This window comes from Choloepus didactylus, chromosome 9, assembly GCF_015220235.1.
Source record: "Choloepus didactylus isolate mChoDid1 chromosome 9, mChoDid1.pri, whole genome shotgun sequence".
Taxonomy (NCBI): domain Eukaryota; kingdom Metazoa; phylum Chordata; class Mammalia; order Pilosa; family Megalonychidae; genus Choloepus; species Choloepus didactylus.
The window spans coordinates 68,836,471-68,848,477 of record NC_051315.1 but is presented as its reverse complement, the minus strand read 5'-3'; the positions used below and the strand labels follow the sequence as shown (position 1 = coordinate 68,848,477).

Genomic DNA, 12,007 nt, shown 5'->3' with positions numbered 1-12,007 from the left:
CATGGGAATCTGTTCTGGTTCTTCCTTGTTAGGAAATTCATGCCATGCAATCCCCTGTAAACCCTTGAACTGATAAAACATTTTCATACTTCTCTGGAATTCTTTTGCTTTTTTTTTCTCCTAAGCATGTAGAGGTTTAAATGAAGAAAAAATGAAAACCTGATCATAATAACTTAATACACGAGATGAGTTTATATAAAGAGAAATTACTTAAGTAGCTTAAGTTTTAAAAGGTTGAGGAAGTATTTCTGAATTTTTACTCCTTACTTATTCTGATCATTTGAAATTTAATTTTTCTTTGTTGCTTCTTACCTAGGTGACTTGTTGGCTTCAGAAAACCATAAAAGATTTACAGGAGCAACATATCGGTTCATCACTTTCAGACAATGAGGAGCTAATTCGTAAGCATGAGGAACTGATTATAAAAGCAAAGGTAAGAGACACATTGACACATCAAAAAATAATTGAAAAATGCATGGGCCATTTCAAGGCCCACAGAACTACACAATACAAAGAGTGAGCCCTAATGTAAATGATTGACTTTAGTTAATAATAAAGCACAATATTAGTTCATCAATTGTAACAAAATACTACAGTAATGCAAGATATTGGTAATTGGGAAAATGGTACGGAGTGGAGAGGGGGTATATGGGAACTCTGTACTTTCTGCTCAATTTTTCTATAAACCTAAAATTGTTCTTAAAAATAGTTTATTAAATTTACAATAAATAAAGAGAATTCCCATGGCCCCTAAAATTAAACAACAACACAAATTCATGGATTTCTCTCAGATGCTCTTATATGGATAATTTATAGGGCAGCTAAAAATCTCACTTTGAATAATCCACTATTACATAGAAAAGATTCTGAGAGCATTAGCTAATAACATCACCCAGTGACTAGACTTCTACAGCAGTAATTACTATGTGCCAGGCATTCTTCTAAGCACAATAGATGCATTTTATAAATTAATATTAAAAAATCTGCAGGTGAGGTGTTGTTTTTTCCCATTTTACAGATCAAAATAAGTGAAGAGCAAAGACTGGGATATGAGAAATAACTTGATCAGTATAATATGCCTTGTGTTTTTGTTTCCAAGGCTGCTCAAAGCAAATACCATGAAATGAGTTGAGGTAAACAGTGGGAATTTACTCACTCACTGTTTTGAGGTTGGAAAAATGTCCAAATCAAGGCATCATCAAGGCAATGCTTTCTTCCCAAAGACCAGCTGCTGGTGATCCATGGCTTCTCTTTCACATGGCAAGGCACATAGTGGCACCTGTTAGTCTCTCCCTTCTCTTCCAAGTTTCGTTGTTTTCAGCTTTTTGCTTCTGTGGCTTTCTTTCTCTATGTCTGAATTTCATTGTCTTATAAAACACTCAAGTAATAGGATTAAATATCCATCCTGATTGAGGTGGGATGCACCTTAACTGAAGTAACCGCATCAAAAGATTCTACTTACAACAGGTTTACACCCACAGGAATGGATTATGATTTAAGAACATGTTTTTTTGGTGATGGTGGGGGGAGTACATACAACTTCAAACCATCACACTCCATCTTCTGAAACCCCAAAAGACGTGTTCTTTCTATGTGCAAAATACATTCATTCCATCACAATATGTCAAAAGCCTTAAGTCACTTCAGAAGCAATGCTTAGTATAACGTCTCATCAAAACTGTTTATAGGTGTGCTCTGGCCTAGGGCACAATTCCCCTCCATCTGTGGACCTATGAGGCCTAGAGCTTCTAATATACAAAGAAGGGGTAGGCATAGGGTAAGCATTCCCATTCTTATAGGGAGAAATTGGAAAGCAAACAGGGGTCACAGGTCCAAAACAATTCTAAAACCCTGCAGGGCAAGCTCCATTAGATTTCAAGGTCTGAGAGTCAGCTATGGAACAATGATCTGACTCTGGGCCTGATAGACCAGCAGCCCCACACCTTCCAAGTGCTTGCCCAGTGGCTGTGCTCTTCTTGAACACTGGGGTGAAGGCTCCATCCTCTCCAAGCATCGGATGGCAGCCAGACTCTCCACAGTCCCAGGGGCACAGGTTCCATCCTCTCAGAACAGTGGGGCAGCAGCACTTTTCCTGATGGCCTGCCCTCTCCAAGCCCCAGGGCAGACTCACCCTTTCCACACACATGGGTGGACCCATTCTCTTGACCCAAGAAGATGTCTTTGGCCCAGACAGCAGCTTCCATGGTTCTACCCTTGAAGTGATTTTTCCTTCAATCTGTCCCTTTTCTATCCCTTTTAGTCCAGGCTGGCAGTGGTTCCATTTATACAGATCTCTCAAAAAAGCTTGTTAGTTTTGCATAGACCAAAAGAGGTCCAAACCATCAGACAGATCCTTCCTGGATAACTGCACCTCCAGTCCTGACTAGCACGGAAATTGCTGACTGGTCCATTGTACCAGTTTATATATATTATGTCCCCCAGAAAAAGCCATGTTCTTTGATGCAATCTTGTGGGGCAGACATATTAGTGGGGATTAAGTAAACATTTGGATTAGGTTGTTTCCATGGAGATGTGCCCCATCCAACTGTGGGTGATAACTCTGATTGGATAATTTCCATGAAGGTGTGGTCCCGCCCATTCAGCATGGGCCTTGATTAGTTTACTGGAGCACTATATAAGCTCAGACAGAAGGAGCAAGCTCTTGCTACAGCCAAGAGGGACACTTTGAAGAATGCACAGAAGCTGAGAGAGGAACTGCAGTTTACAGAGACATTTTGAAGACAGTTGTTGAAGGCAGACTCCTGCTCCAGAGAAGCTAAGAGAGGACAGACACCCCAAGAGCAACTAAGAGTGACATTTTTGAGTAACTGCAGCCTAGAGAGGAACGTACTGGGAGAAAGCATTTTGAAACCCGATCTCTGGACCAGACGCCGGCCACATGCCTTCCCAGCTAACAGAGGTTTTCCAGATGCCATTGGTCATCATCCAGTGAAGGTACCCGATTGTTGATGAGTTACCTTGGATACTTTATGGCCTTAAGACTGTAACTGTGTAGCCAAATAAACCCCCTTTATAAAAGCCGATCCATTTCTGGTGTTTTGCATTTCAGAAGCATTAGCAAACTAGAACATCCATGTTCAGTTAAACCCTCCTATGGAGCTCTATTCTCTGGGGACTCCCTTTCCAAAAGATCAGAATTTTCCAAATCATCAATTTATGGTTTCTTTATGCCCAGGAGTTCAGTTGTCAGCTTATCCCTTTCTTCTCTCATTGCAATAAAAGCCACAAGGAGAAACCAGGCTGTACTTTCTACACTTAAGTTGGAAATCTTCTCAGATAAATATCCAAGTTCATCCCTCTCAAGTTCTGCCTTTCATGTGACATCAGAAATCAATTTCGCCAAGTTTTCTGCCACTTTAAAACTAAGATCTCCTTTCCTCCAGTTTCCAATAACACATTCATCATTTCCTTCTAAGGCCTCATTGGAAGTACATTTAGCATCCACATTTTTACGAACAGTCTTTTCAAAGCAATTTAAGCCCTTTCTGTCAAGTACCTCATAATTCTTCCAGTCTCTACCATTATTTAATTCCAAAGCTTTGTCTACATTTTTGGTATTTGCAATAGCAGCATCCCACTCTCCTGTTACCAAATTCTGTTTTGTTTTCCTAGGCTGATCAAAGCAAATACAGTGAAGTGAGTTGGGTTAAACAATGGGAGTTTATTCACTCATGGTTTTGAGGCCAGGAAAATGTTCAAATCAAGGCATCAACATGGTGATGCTGTCTTCCCAAAGACTAGCTGCAGGCGATCCCTGGCTCCTCTGTCACATGTCAAGAACATGGCACATCTGCTGCTCCCTCCCTTCTCTTCCAAATTTTTTTTTTTTTTTTTTTAATTTCAGCTTCTTGCTTCTGTGGCTTTCTTTTTCTCTGTCTGAATTTCATTCTCTTATGAAGGACCCCAGTAATAGGATTAAGACTCATCCTGATTGAGGTGGGGTGCATTTTATCTGAAGTAACCTCATCGAAGGTCCTGCTTACATTGGGTTCATACCCACAGAAATGGCTTAAATTTAAGAACATGTTTTTCTAGGGTACATACAGCTTCAAACCACCACACCTTCTCATTGGAAGAGTTCAAATTTGATTCCAGGTCTTGTCTAACTCAATGACCCATGCTCTTAATCATTATACTTTCCTAGCTTTCTAATATATATACACATATATACATATATATACACACACACACACATACATACATATATATGTATATATGTATATATATGTAGAACACTGAGGTCTCACTATGCTTTCACATTTATTATTTCCAGTTACAGTTTGATGTTCCCATTTGCATTTCCCTAATAGCCCTATATTAGTTTATTATTGTTGCTATTATGAATTATCACAAATTTAGTGGCTAAAAATGACACATTTATTATCTTATAGTTCTGGAAGTCAAAAATCCTAAGTCAGTCTCACTGGGCTAAAATCAAGGCCTTCTGGAGGCTCTAGGGGGAATCCATTTCCTTGCCTTTACCAGTTTCTAGATGCTACCTGCATTCCTTAGTTGATAGTTCCTTTTATCATCTTCAAATCCAGCAGTATAGTATCTTCTCATCTCTCTCTTTCTCCCTCCCCCCACTCCTCTGCTCCCATAATCATGTTGCCTTCTTTTACTTTGATCCTCTTGCCTTCCTCTTATAAGGACCCTTGTGATTACATTAAGCTAGTCCAGATTATTCAGGATAATCCCCCTTATCTCAAGATCCTTAAATTACTCACACCTGCAAAGTTCCTTTTGCATGTAAGGTAACATATTCACAGGTCCAGGGGTTGGAATGTGGACCTCTTTGGGGAGGGAACCATTATTTTGTCTACCATATCCCTCAACCTGCTTCAAGTAATTTCTCAGGTTAGCATGAAGTAGTGATTGACAGGTGGCCAACCACTTGTAAGTGTGTGGAATGTGCAAAAATTGAACCATGATGTGCTGAAAATAAGATGAGCAGAGTGGCCATGTTGGAATTGCTCCTCTCTCCATTATGTCTGTAAATAGGGTCTATAAATACTTCTCAGGGTTCTAATAGGTGCTCCATATTGCTCTGCCAAAGGGGGTGGGGAGTCCATTCCCATTTGGCCGAGTGGAAGGAGTAAATACTTTAATCAGTATAGAACTTTTTATTAATATTTTGGGTGGTTGAGAGTTTAAGGTAGAGCTAAGTCCATGAAGTCTGGTAAACTATGGCCCAACACTACTAGACAGTGGTTTGAAATAGGGAAGAAAAAAACAAATAAATATTCTCATGTTTCGAGGGATGGGGTTTGGGGAGGGAAGGCAGTAGATTGAATTTACCTAGACCTAAATCTCCTCATAGGGATCACGAGGCTTTCTAAAAATTTTTAATTTCTTGCTTCCCTTTGAGCACTGCATTATAGTAAGTATTCAAAGTGGTTGGTTGAATATTTGACTGATTGATAAAAGATGAATTGTAGGATAATGGCTACATTTTTTTTTAAGATCCTTAAAAGTTTTTGACTTTGGTTGAGGAATTTTTTTTTCTTTTAAGTTATAAGTAATTTATTCTGTTTGTGTGTTAAACTCATGTTTTACCAATGAAAGTTCTATCAAAATCCCCTAAGAGATGACCTGAGTTGCATAGGATGGCTACTACTTCCTTAAAAACAAACAAACAAGATTGTTATGTTCACTTAATTTAATCATACCTTACAGTTATGGTCACTGTAACTGTGCAGTCATTGTGGTTTCTACAAGCCCTGAGGATGGTTTGGAGTAGAATAGTTGTCCATGTGTGATCTTGGCCCCAGTAGGAGCACAGTTCCCATCAGAGGTTATTGTTCACATTTGAACCTCTGATGTGCATAAATAGAATAACATACAGATTTTCTTCCCATCATTATCCCAAAGTTGCAAACATAAAAGGTGTAATAAATAAATTTTAATAATATATATTTTATTACATAATGTGCATCATGGAAAATTTCAAAACCACAAAAAAAAATAAAAGGAAAATAAAAGTTTCCCTTAATCCATGAAGCCATCAATAACCACTATTACTATTTTTGTGCATTCTCTTTCCATTTTTCTATACATAATGTTAGCACATACAGCACTGAAGTCATGTTTTTTTCCCACTTAAAAGTTTTTCCTAAGTGTTTTCCTAGATAACATCATATCCTTTAGCTAAAAAAATACTCCTATATGGATGAATTCAAATTGCTGGATTATAAATTTTTATTATACATAAGAGCTAAGGCATATGAGTATTGAAATATTGGGGAAAAAAGGGTATGGATTCCTGATATCCACTGTTATGTTCCAGACAGATCAGTCCACTTCCTTCAGAGTCATACTCTGGAACCAATTACAGACACCTTGTGTGGAAGTTCAGTATTGTGCTCAATAAATAATTTTGGAGGTGAACTTCTTTTGAAAACTGAGACAGAAAACACTATTTCTCTAGAGGATCTTTGAGAATAAAAAATTTTTAAAGAAATGTATTAGTTTCCTTTACTGTGAGTTCATGTTTTACTTCTTCCTGTGAAGTATTGTTTCTGATCTAAGATTTTCCTTCCAAACTGTAGGCTAGCCTATGGAGTCCCCAATGTAAGTATCATCTTTAGAGACATTGAAAATATTTAATAACTATATAGATTGGATCAACCAAATGGAGATGAAAACTAAAACATAACTTGTTGATAAAAAGGTTTTTTATTTGCTCACCCTTGCTTAGGATAACTGGTTGCTGCAGAGAGACTCCAGTGGTATAAATGCAGAAAAGGAAGTGGCACTCTGTTTTGGCTTGATTCAGAGTCTTCCAGGATGAGGTTTGAGCAGATAGATGGTATGTGAGTTAGGCTGATTAGGAGGCCCGGGCATTCCAGAAGAAGGAAGGATAAATCAAAATAGTGATCCGACCAGTTTGTCTATGATGAAGAGTTAAAGATCCTAGTAAATGTTTAACCCAGAGAAGGAAGACTAAAGGGGTGTTGTCTCTGAGGCAATAGACTTATCTACAGCCGTTCCCTAGGAAAGAAATGGTAACAATGGGTGGTCATTACTGGAAAGTAAACAACCAGATGGGGAAAAGATTCCTGAATTGCTGGGAGGTGGACCTAGATGACGTTAAATCTGCCTTGCAACTTTCAAATTCCATAAGGGAGACAGGATGTATATTACACTATTAGTAATGCTTGTTATATTTAAAGTCTAAAGAAGCATCTTTCTCTGAGCTAGCTGAAAGGAGTAGGGCTGGACTAGGAGAAATAGCAACATTTCTGGAAAGTGGAGATAGTATCTTACCCAAGGTGGTATCCCCAGCACCTAGCACAGTGCCTGGCATAGAAAGGATGTGTGGTCAGCATCTGTTCATTAAGCCCTTTTTCTGTGAAGATAAAAATAAATTAAAAATCGTTAGAGAATGAATAGCTAGATAAAAGGAGGCTGTGTGGTTAAAGTCACTAGTGAATCACAGAGAGAAACTACAAAAATGTACCTTTCGTCTTCAGGGTTAGGATTGTTGGAGAGACCTAGCAGCCTTTGCTGATTACTCATTTTTCTTAGCCAGTTTTATGAACCTTTTCTCGCCTGGGTTAGCAGATGTGGTAGTTTGGAGCAGAAAAACATGTTCTTAAACTTAATCCATTCCTGTGGGTGTGAACCCATTGTAAGTAGGACCTTTTGATGAGGTGACTTCAGTTAAGGTGTGACCCAGGATGGTCTTAACCCTATTACTAGAGAACTTACTAGAGAGAAAGCTACAGAAGGAGCAGCCAAAGCTGAACATCAACAGGACCCAGAAGAGGAGAGAGAGAGACCAGGAGACGCTGGCATGTGCATTGGCATATGACAGACTAAGGACCAAGGATTGCCAGCAGCCAGCCCCAGAATGCCACAGGAAAGAATTCCATAGGAAAGAAATGATAACGGTGGGTGGTCATTACTGGGAAGTAAACAACAAGATGGGGAAAAGATTCCTGAATTGCTGGGAGGTGGATCTAGATGACCTTAAATCTCTCTTTGGGCAGAAAGCATCACCTTGATGATGCTTTGATTTGGACTTTCTTTTAGCCTAAAAACCATGAGCTAATACATTCCTATTATTTAACCCATCCCATTTCATGGTTTTGCTTGAGCAGCCAAGGAAACTAAAACAGTAGGTTTCCCATAAAACTGTAAATCAGAATACAGAAAAAAGAAACTATTATGACAGACTGTTCATAGTTTTATATTTTTAAATCTTTGTCCTACTCATACTCCAGAGTAGAATGTGCTCTGGGAGCAATGCAATACCTGGAAGTTGACTATAATACTGTAATATGTTGCATCTACATGGACAAAAATAGGTTCGAATCCCCACCATGTCACTCACTATTTAATCTTAGGTACACTTTACTTCTCTAAGCCTCAGTTTCTTTACCTAAAAGGAGGAGCCATGAAAATTCATTTAGAAAACATATGTGAAAACACCCACATTTTAGTAGTGGTTCCAAAATTGTTACTTCATTTCCCTTCCATAATGTAAACTTTCAAATAATTTTCAACAATCTCATTCCTCCTTCTTGGAAAAGGAATCCAAATTTACAGGAAGCAGCACGTTACATTTTGGAATTTTGTTTTATTGTGGGTGTGATGAAAGATAAGGGGAATATCCTTTCAAAAGAGATATAGGACATCAAGCTGGGGATTCATTAGAGAACACATAAATATCTGAAAACACAGATAAAGCAGTTATTTCTACTACCCACAAGTAAATTCAACAGCAGGGAGTTTGTGCAGCTTGTTGGTCTAGTCAGTAAGCTCTTTCTCAATGAAGTTTGAGAATGCTTTTATCCTTTTTTATTGGTATGCACTCAAAATAAGAAATATAGCAACTTTCATATGTCTTAATAAATGTGATTAACTTTGTATATGGTGAAATAATTGAGCTAAAGGATTTTTTAATACAGCCACAGCCCTTGGCTATGGGAAATTGTATTAACTAATATTTTCTTTAATGAATTTGAAAATAGATTTCCTTTTATGTATGTAAGACATAAAGAAATAGCAGACATAGATGATTAAAAATGATTCTTTGGTTAAGAATCTTAAATAGTCTTAAATTGTGTTATAAATCAACCTGATGCCTCAAGGCTTGAATTTAATCTCTAGATTTCAGAGTTGGTTGGAGGACACATTAAAATAATATGTAAGTAAACACTTGCTTATTACTTCTTTGAGGAGGCATAGTTGTTCCTTTTCCCACACATCAGAAATATGGCTTCAAGCCTTGGTCCATACAAACCCTTTGTAGAAGGTGCCATGGGGAGTGTTTGGATCAATAGATCTCTACCTTGGCTGCACACTGGAATCACCTGGGAGCTCTAAAAAAATATTGGAATATGGATCTCATTCCCAGAAATTCTGTTTAATTTGTTTGGGGCATCAGGGATAAAAAAAAAAAGTCATTGCCAAGCTTTAAAATGGAGTTTTTATCAAAACCCAATCCTGATTCCTTGTTTGTTTTTCGAAAAACTATAAGATCTGACAGTATCTGCCTCACCTTTCCACATAGGCATAGCACCTCTTAGCTGGAACCCAGTAATAGCTGTTTCCTTTAGAAAGGCATGTCCACTCCAGTTTGTTATGGTCCCCACCATTTATCATTACCTTCTTCCCCTCCGACCCCTGGCTTCACTCATTTACATTATGTGACTGATCCCTGTAAGCATTTGGGTTTGAGGCCCAATGCTAGGGTAACCATCCAAGCAGAATAGGATCTTGAACTAATTTGCCTTTTAGATTGCTTTGGATGTATTATGTCCCCTCCAAAATTCCATGTGCTTTGATACAATTTTGTGGGGGCAGACATATTTGTGTTGATTAGGTTGAAACCATTGGATTAGGTTGTTTCCATGGATATGTGACCCACCCAACTGTAGGGGATAGCTCTGATTAGATAATTTCCATGGAGGTGTGGCCCTGCCCATTCAGTGTGGGCCTTGATTAGTTCATGGGAGCCCTATAAAAGCTCAGACAGAAGGGGCTCACTGCTAGCTGCAGCTGAGAGACACATTTTGAAGATGGCCATTGGAAGCTGACACTGACATTTTGGAGAATGCCATTTTGAAACGCAACCTGAGAACAAACAGATGCCAGCCATGTGCCTTCCCAGCTAAGAGGTTTTTTCTGACGCCATTGGCCATCCTTCAGTGAAGGTATCCTGTTGTTAATGCCTTACCTTAGACACTTTATGGCCTTAAGACTGTAACTTTGTAACCAAATAAACCCCCTTTATAAAAGCCAATCCATTTTCTGGTATTTTGCAAATGGCAGCATTAGCAAACTGGAACACCTTGTAAACCATGTGAATGATATAAACGGAAAGGAGTGAGATTGAAGACAGGAAACATCATTCAGGAAACTATTGCAGTTTGAATATGAGTGATTTTAGGTCGGGCCTGATCTCTTTGAGATGGAGGTTGTCTCTTTCCATTTTAAAGACTTAAAGGAGACTTTGAGGCTTTTTATTCATGGGTGAGGGGACTCCCAGATGGCAGCAGTAGCAGCAGCAGCACCTGAGAGCATGTAGGAAATGCAGAATCTCAGACTCCACACCCCAAACCTTTGAGTCAGAATCTGCATTTCAACAAGTTCCCCAGAGAATTTGTATTCCTCTGCACTGACTTAGAGGTTTTTTTCCCCATATATTTCAGTTGTCTCCTTAATTTTCATGGGACTATATATTATTTGTAAAGCCCTTGATTAACAATGATCCTTAATATTCTGGGAGAGCAGCATATGAAAATGCTGTATAGAAACATCATCTTCAATGTTTTAATATAGTAGAGTTCACATTCCTCAGCTTCAAGATTAAAACCATCTTCTGTGTTTCACCATCTAATGTGATTTTCCAAGTCATTGAAAATATTTTCCAGTTGTTGCTGAGTGATTTTATAAATTAGATTTGTGATCTAGGTCCCAAGCTTTCATATAGTATTATTTGGAGATCTTTTAAAAATATTGATACTTGGGTCCCTAGTAAACTTTTTTTTTTTAATTTTATTTTGAAATAAATTCAAAGTTATAGGAACAGTTGCAAAAACAATACAAACCCCATACACGGAACTCTAGCATACCCTGACCCCCCTCCCCCGATACCCCAATCCACCAACTTTAACATGCTGTCATACCGCTATTTCTTTCCTTCCCTCCCTCCCTCCCTCCCTATCTATCACCCATCATCTATTGCTCTGTCTTCTGAACATATCAGAGCTAGCTGCACACATCCTTGAACAAACACTATAATTCACATATACAATTCCCATGAACAAGAACATTCTTTTATGCAATCCCATTAAGCGCAGCTAAGAAGTACAAGAGATTCAACATTGATACAAAGCTTACAGTCTATATTGCCTTTTTTTTTTTTTCCTTTTGTCTCAACTGTGGCCCTTTGAGCCTCCTGTCGTCCATCCTCAGATCCCATCCAGGGTCATCCTTGGCATTCAATGGTCATCTATTTAGACTGTCTTTTTTTTTTTTTTTTTCTCAATTGTGGAAACATATATACATCCTGAATCTTCCCATTCCATCCCCTCCCTAGCATTCCATTAGTGGGATTAATCACATTTAGAATGTTGTAATGCTATCTCCTTCCCACCATCCATTACTAGAAATTTCCCTTCACTTCAAACAGCAACCCTACACTCATTTCTTAACTCCCCGTTGCCCCTTCCCCCATTTCTCTTAACCCATACTCTACTTTTCATCTCTATGGTCATATTCTCTGATAATTTCTTTGTGTTTACTGTGGGGCTTAAAATTAAACTCTTAAATCCATAACAATCTTGTTTTTCTTTGATACCAACTTAACTTCAATAGGACACATAAACTGTGTTCCTATACTCCTCCATTCCCCCACCTTTGTATAGTTCTTGTCAAAAATTACATATTTTACATTGAGTTCAAAACCACTGATTTGTCATGAGAGTTTGTGTATTTGATATCATGTAGGAAGTAAATAGTGGAGTTACAATTCACA

The 12,007-nt window shown here is 38.3% G+C and overlaps 1 protein-coding gene across 9 annotated transcripts in view; it reads left to right on the top strand.

The window, feature by feature from the left end:
- The window catches only part of CCDC141 (coiled-coil domain containing 141), a 232,839-nt gene that overhangs the window by 106,704 nt on the left and 114,128 nt on the right, over positions 1-12,007 (top strand). For all 9 annotated transcript variants that reach the window (XM_037848536.1, XM_037848537.1, XM_037848538.1 and 6 more), the window contains one exon: positions 317-433. In XM_037848536.1, the coding sequence (XP_037704464.1) occupies positions 317-433 (117 nt within the window). The remainder of the gene's footprint in view (positions 1-316; positions 434-12,007) is intronic.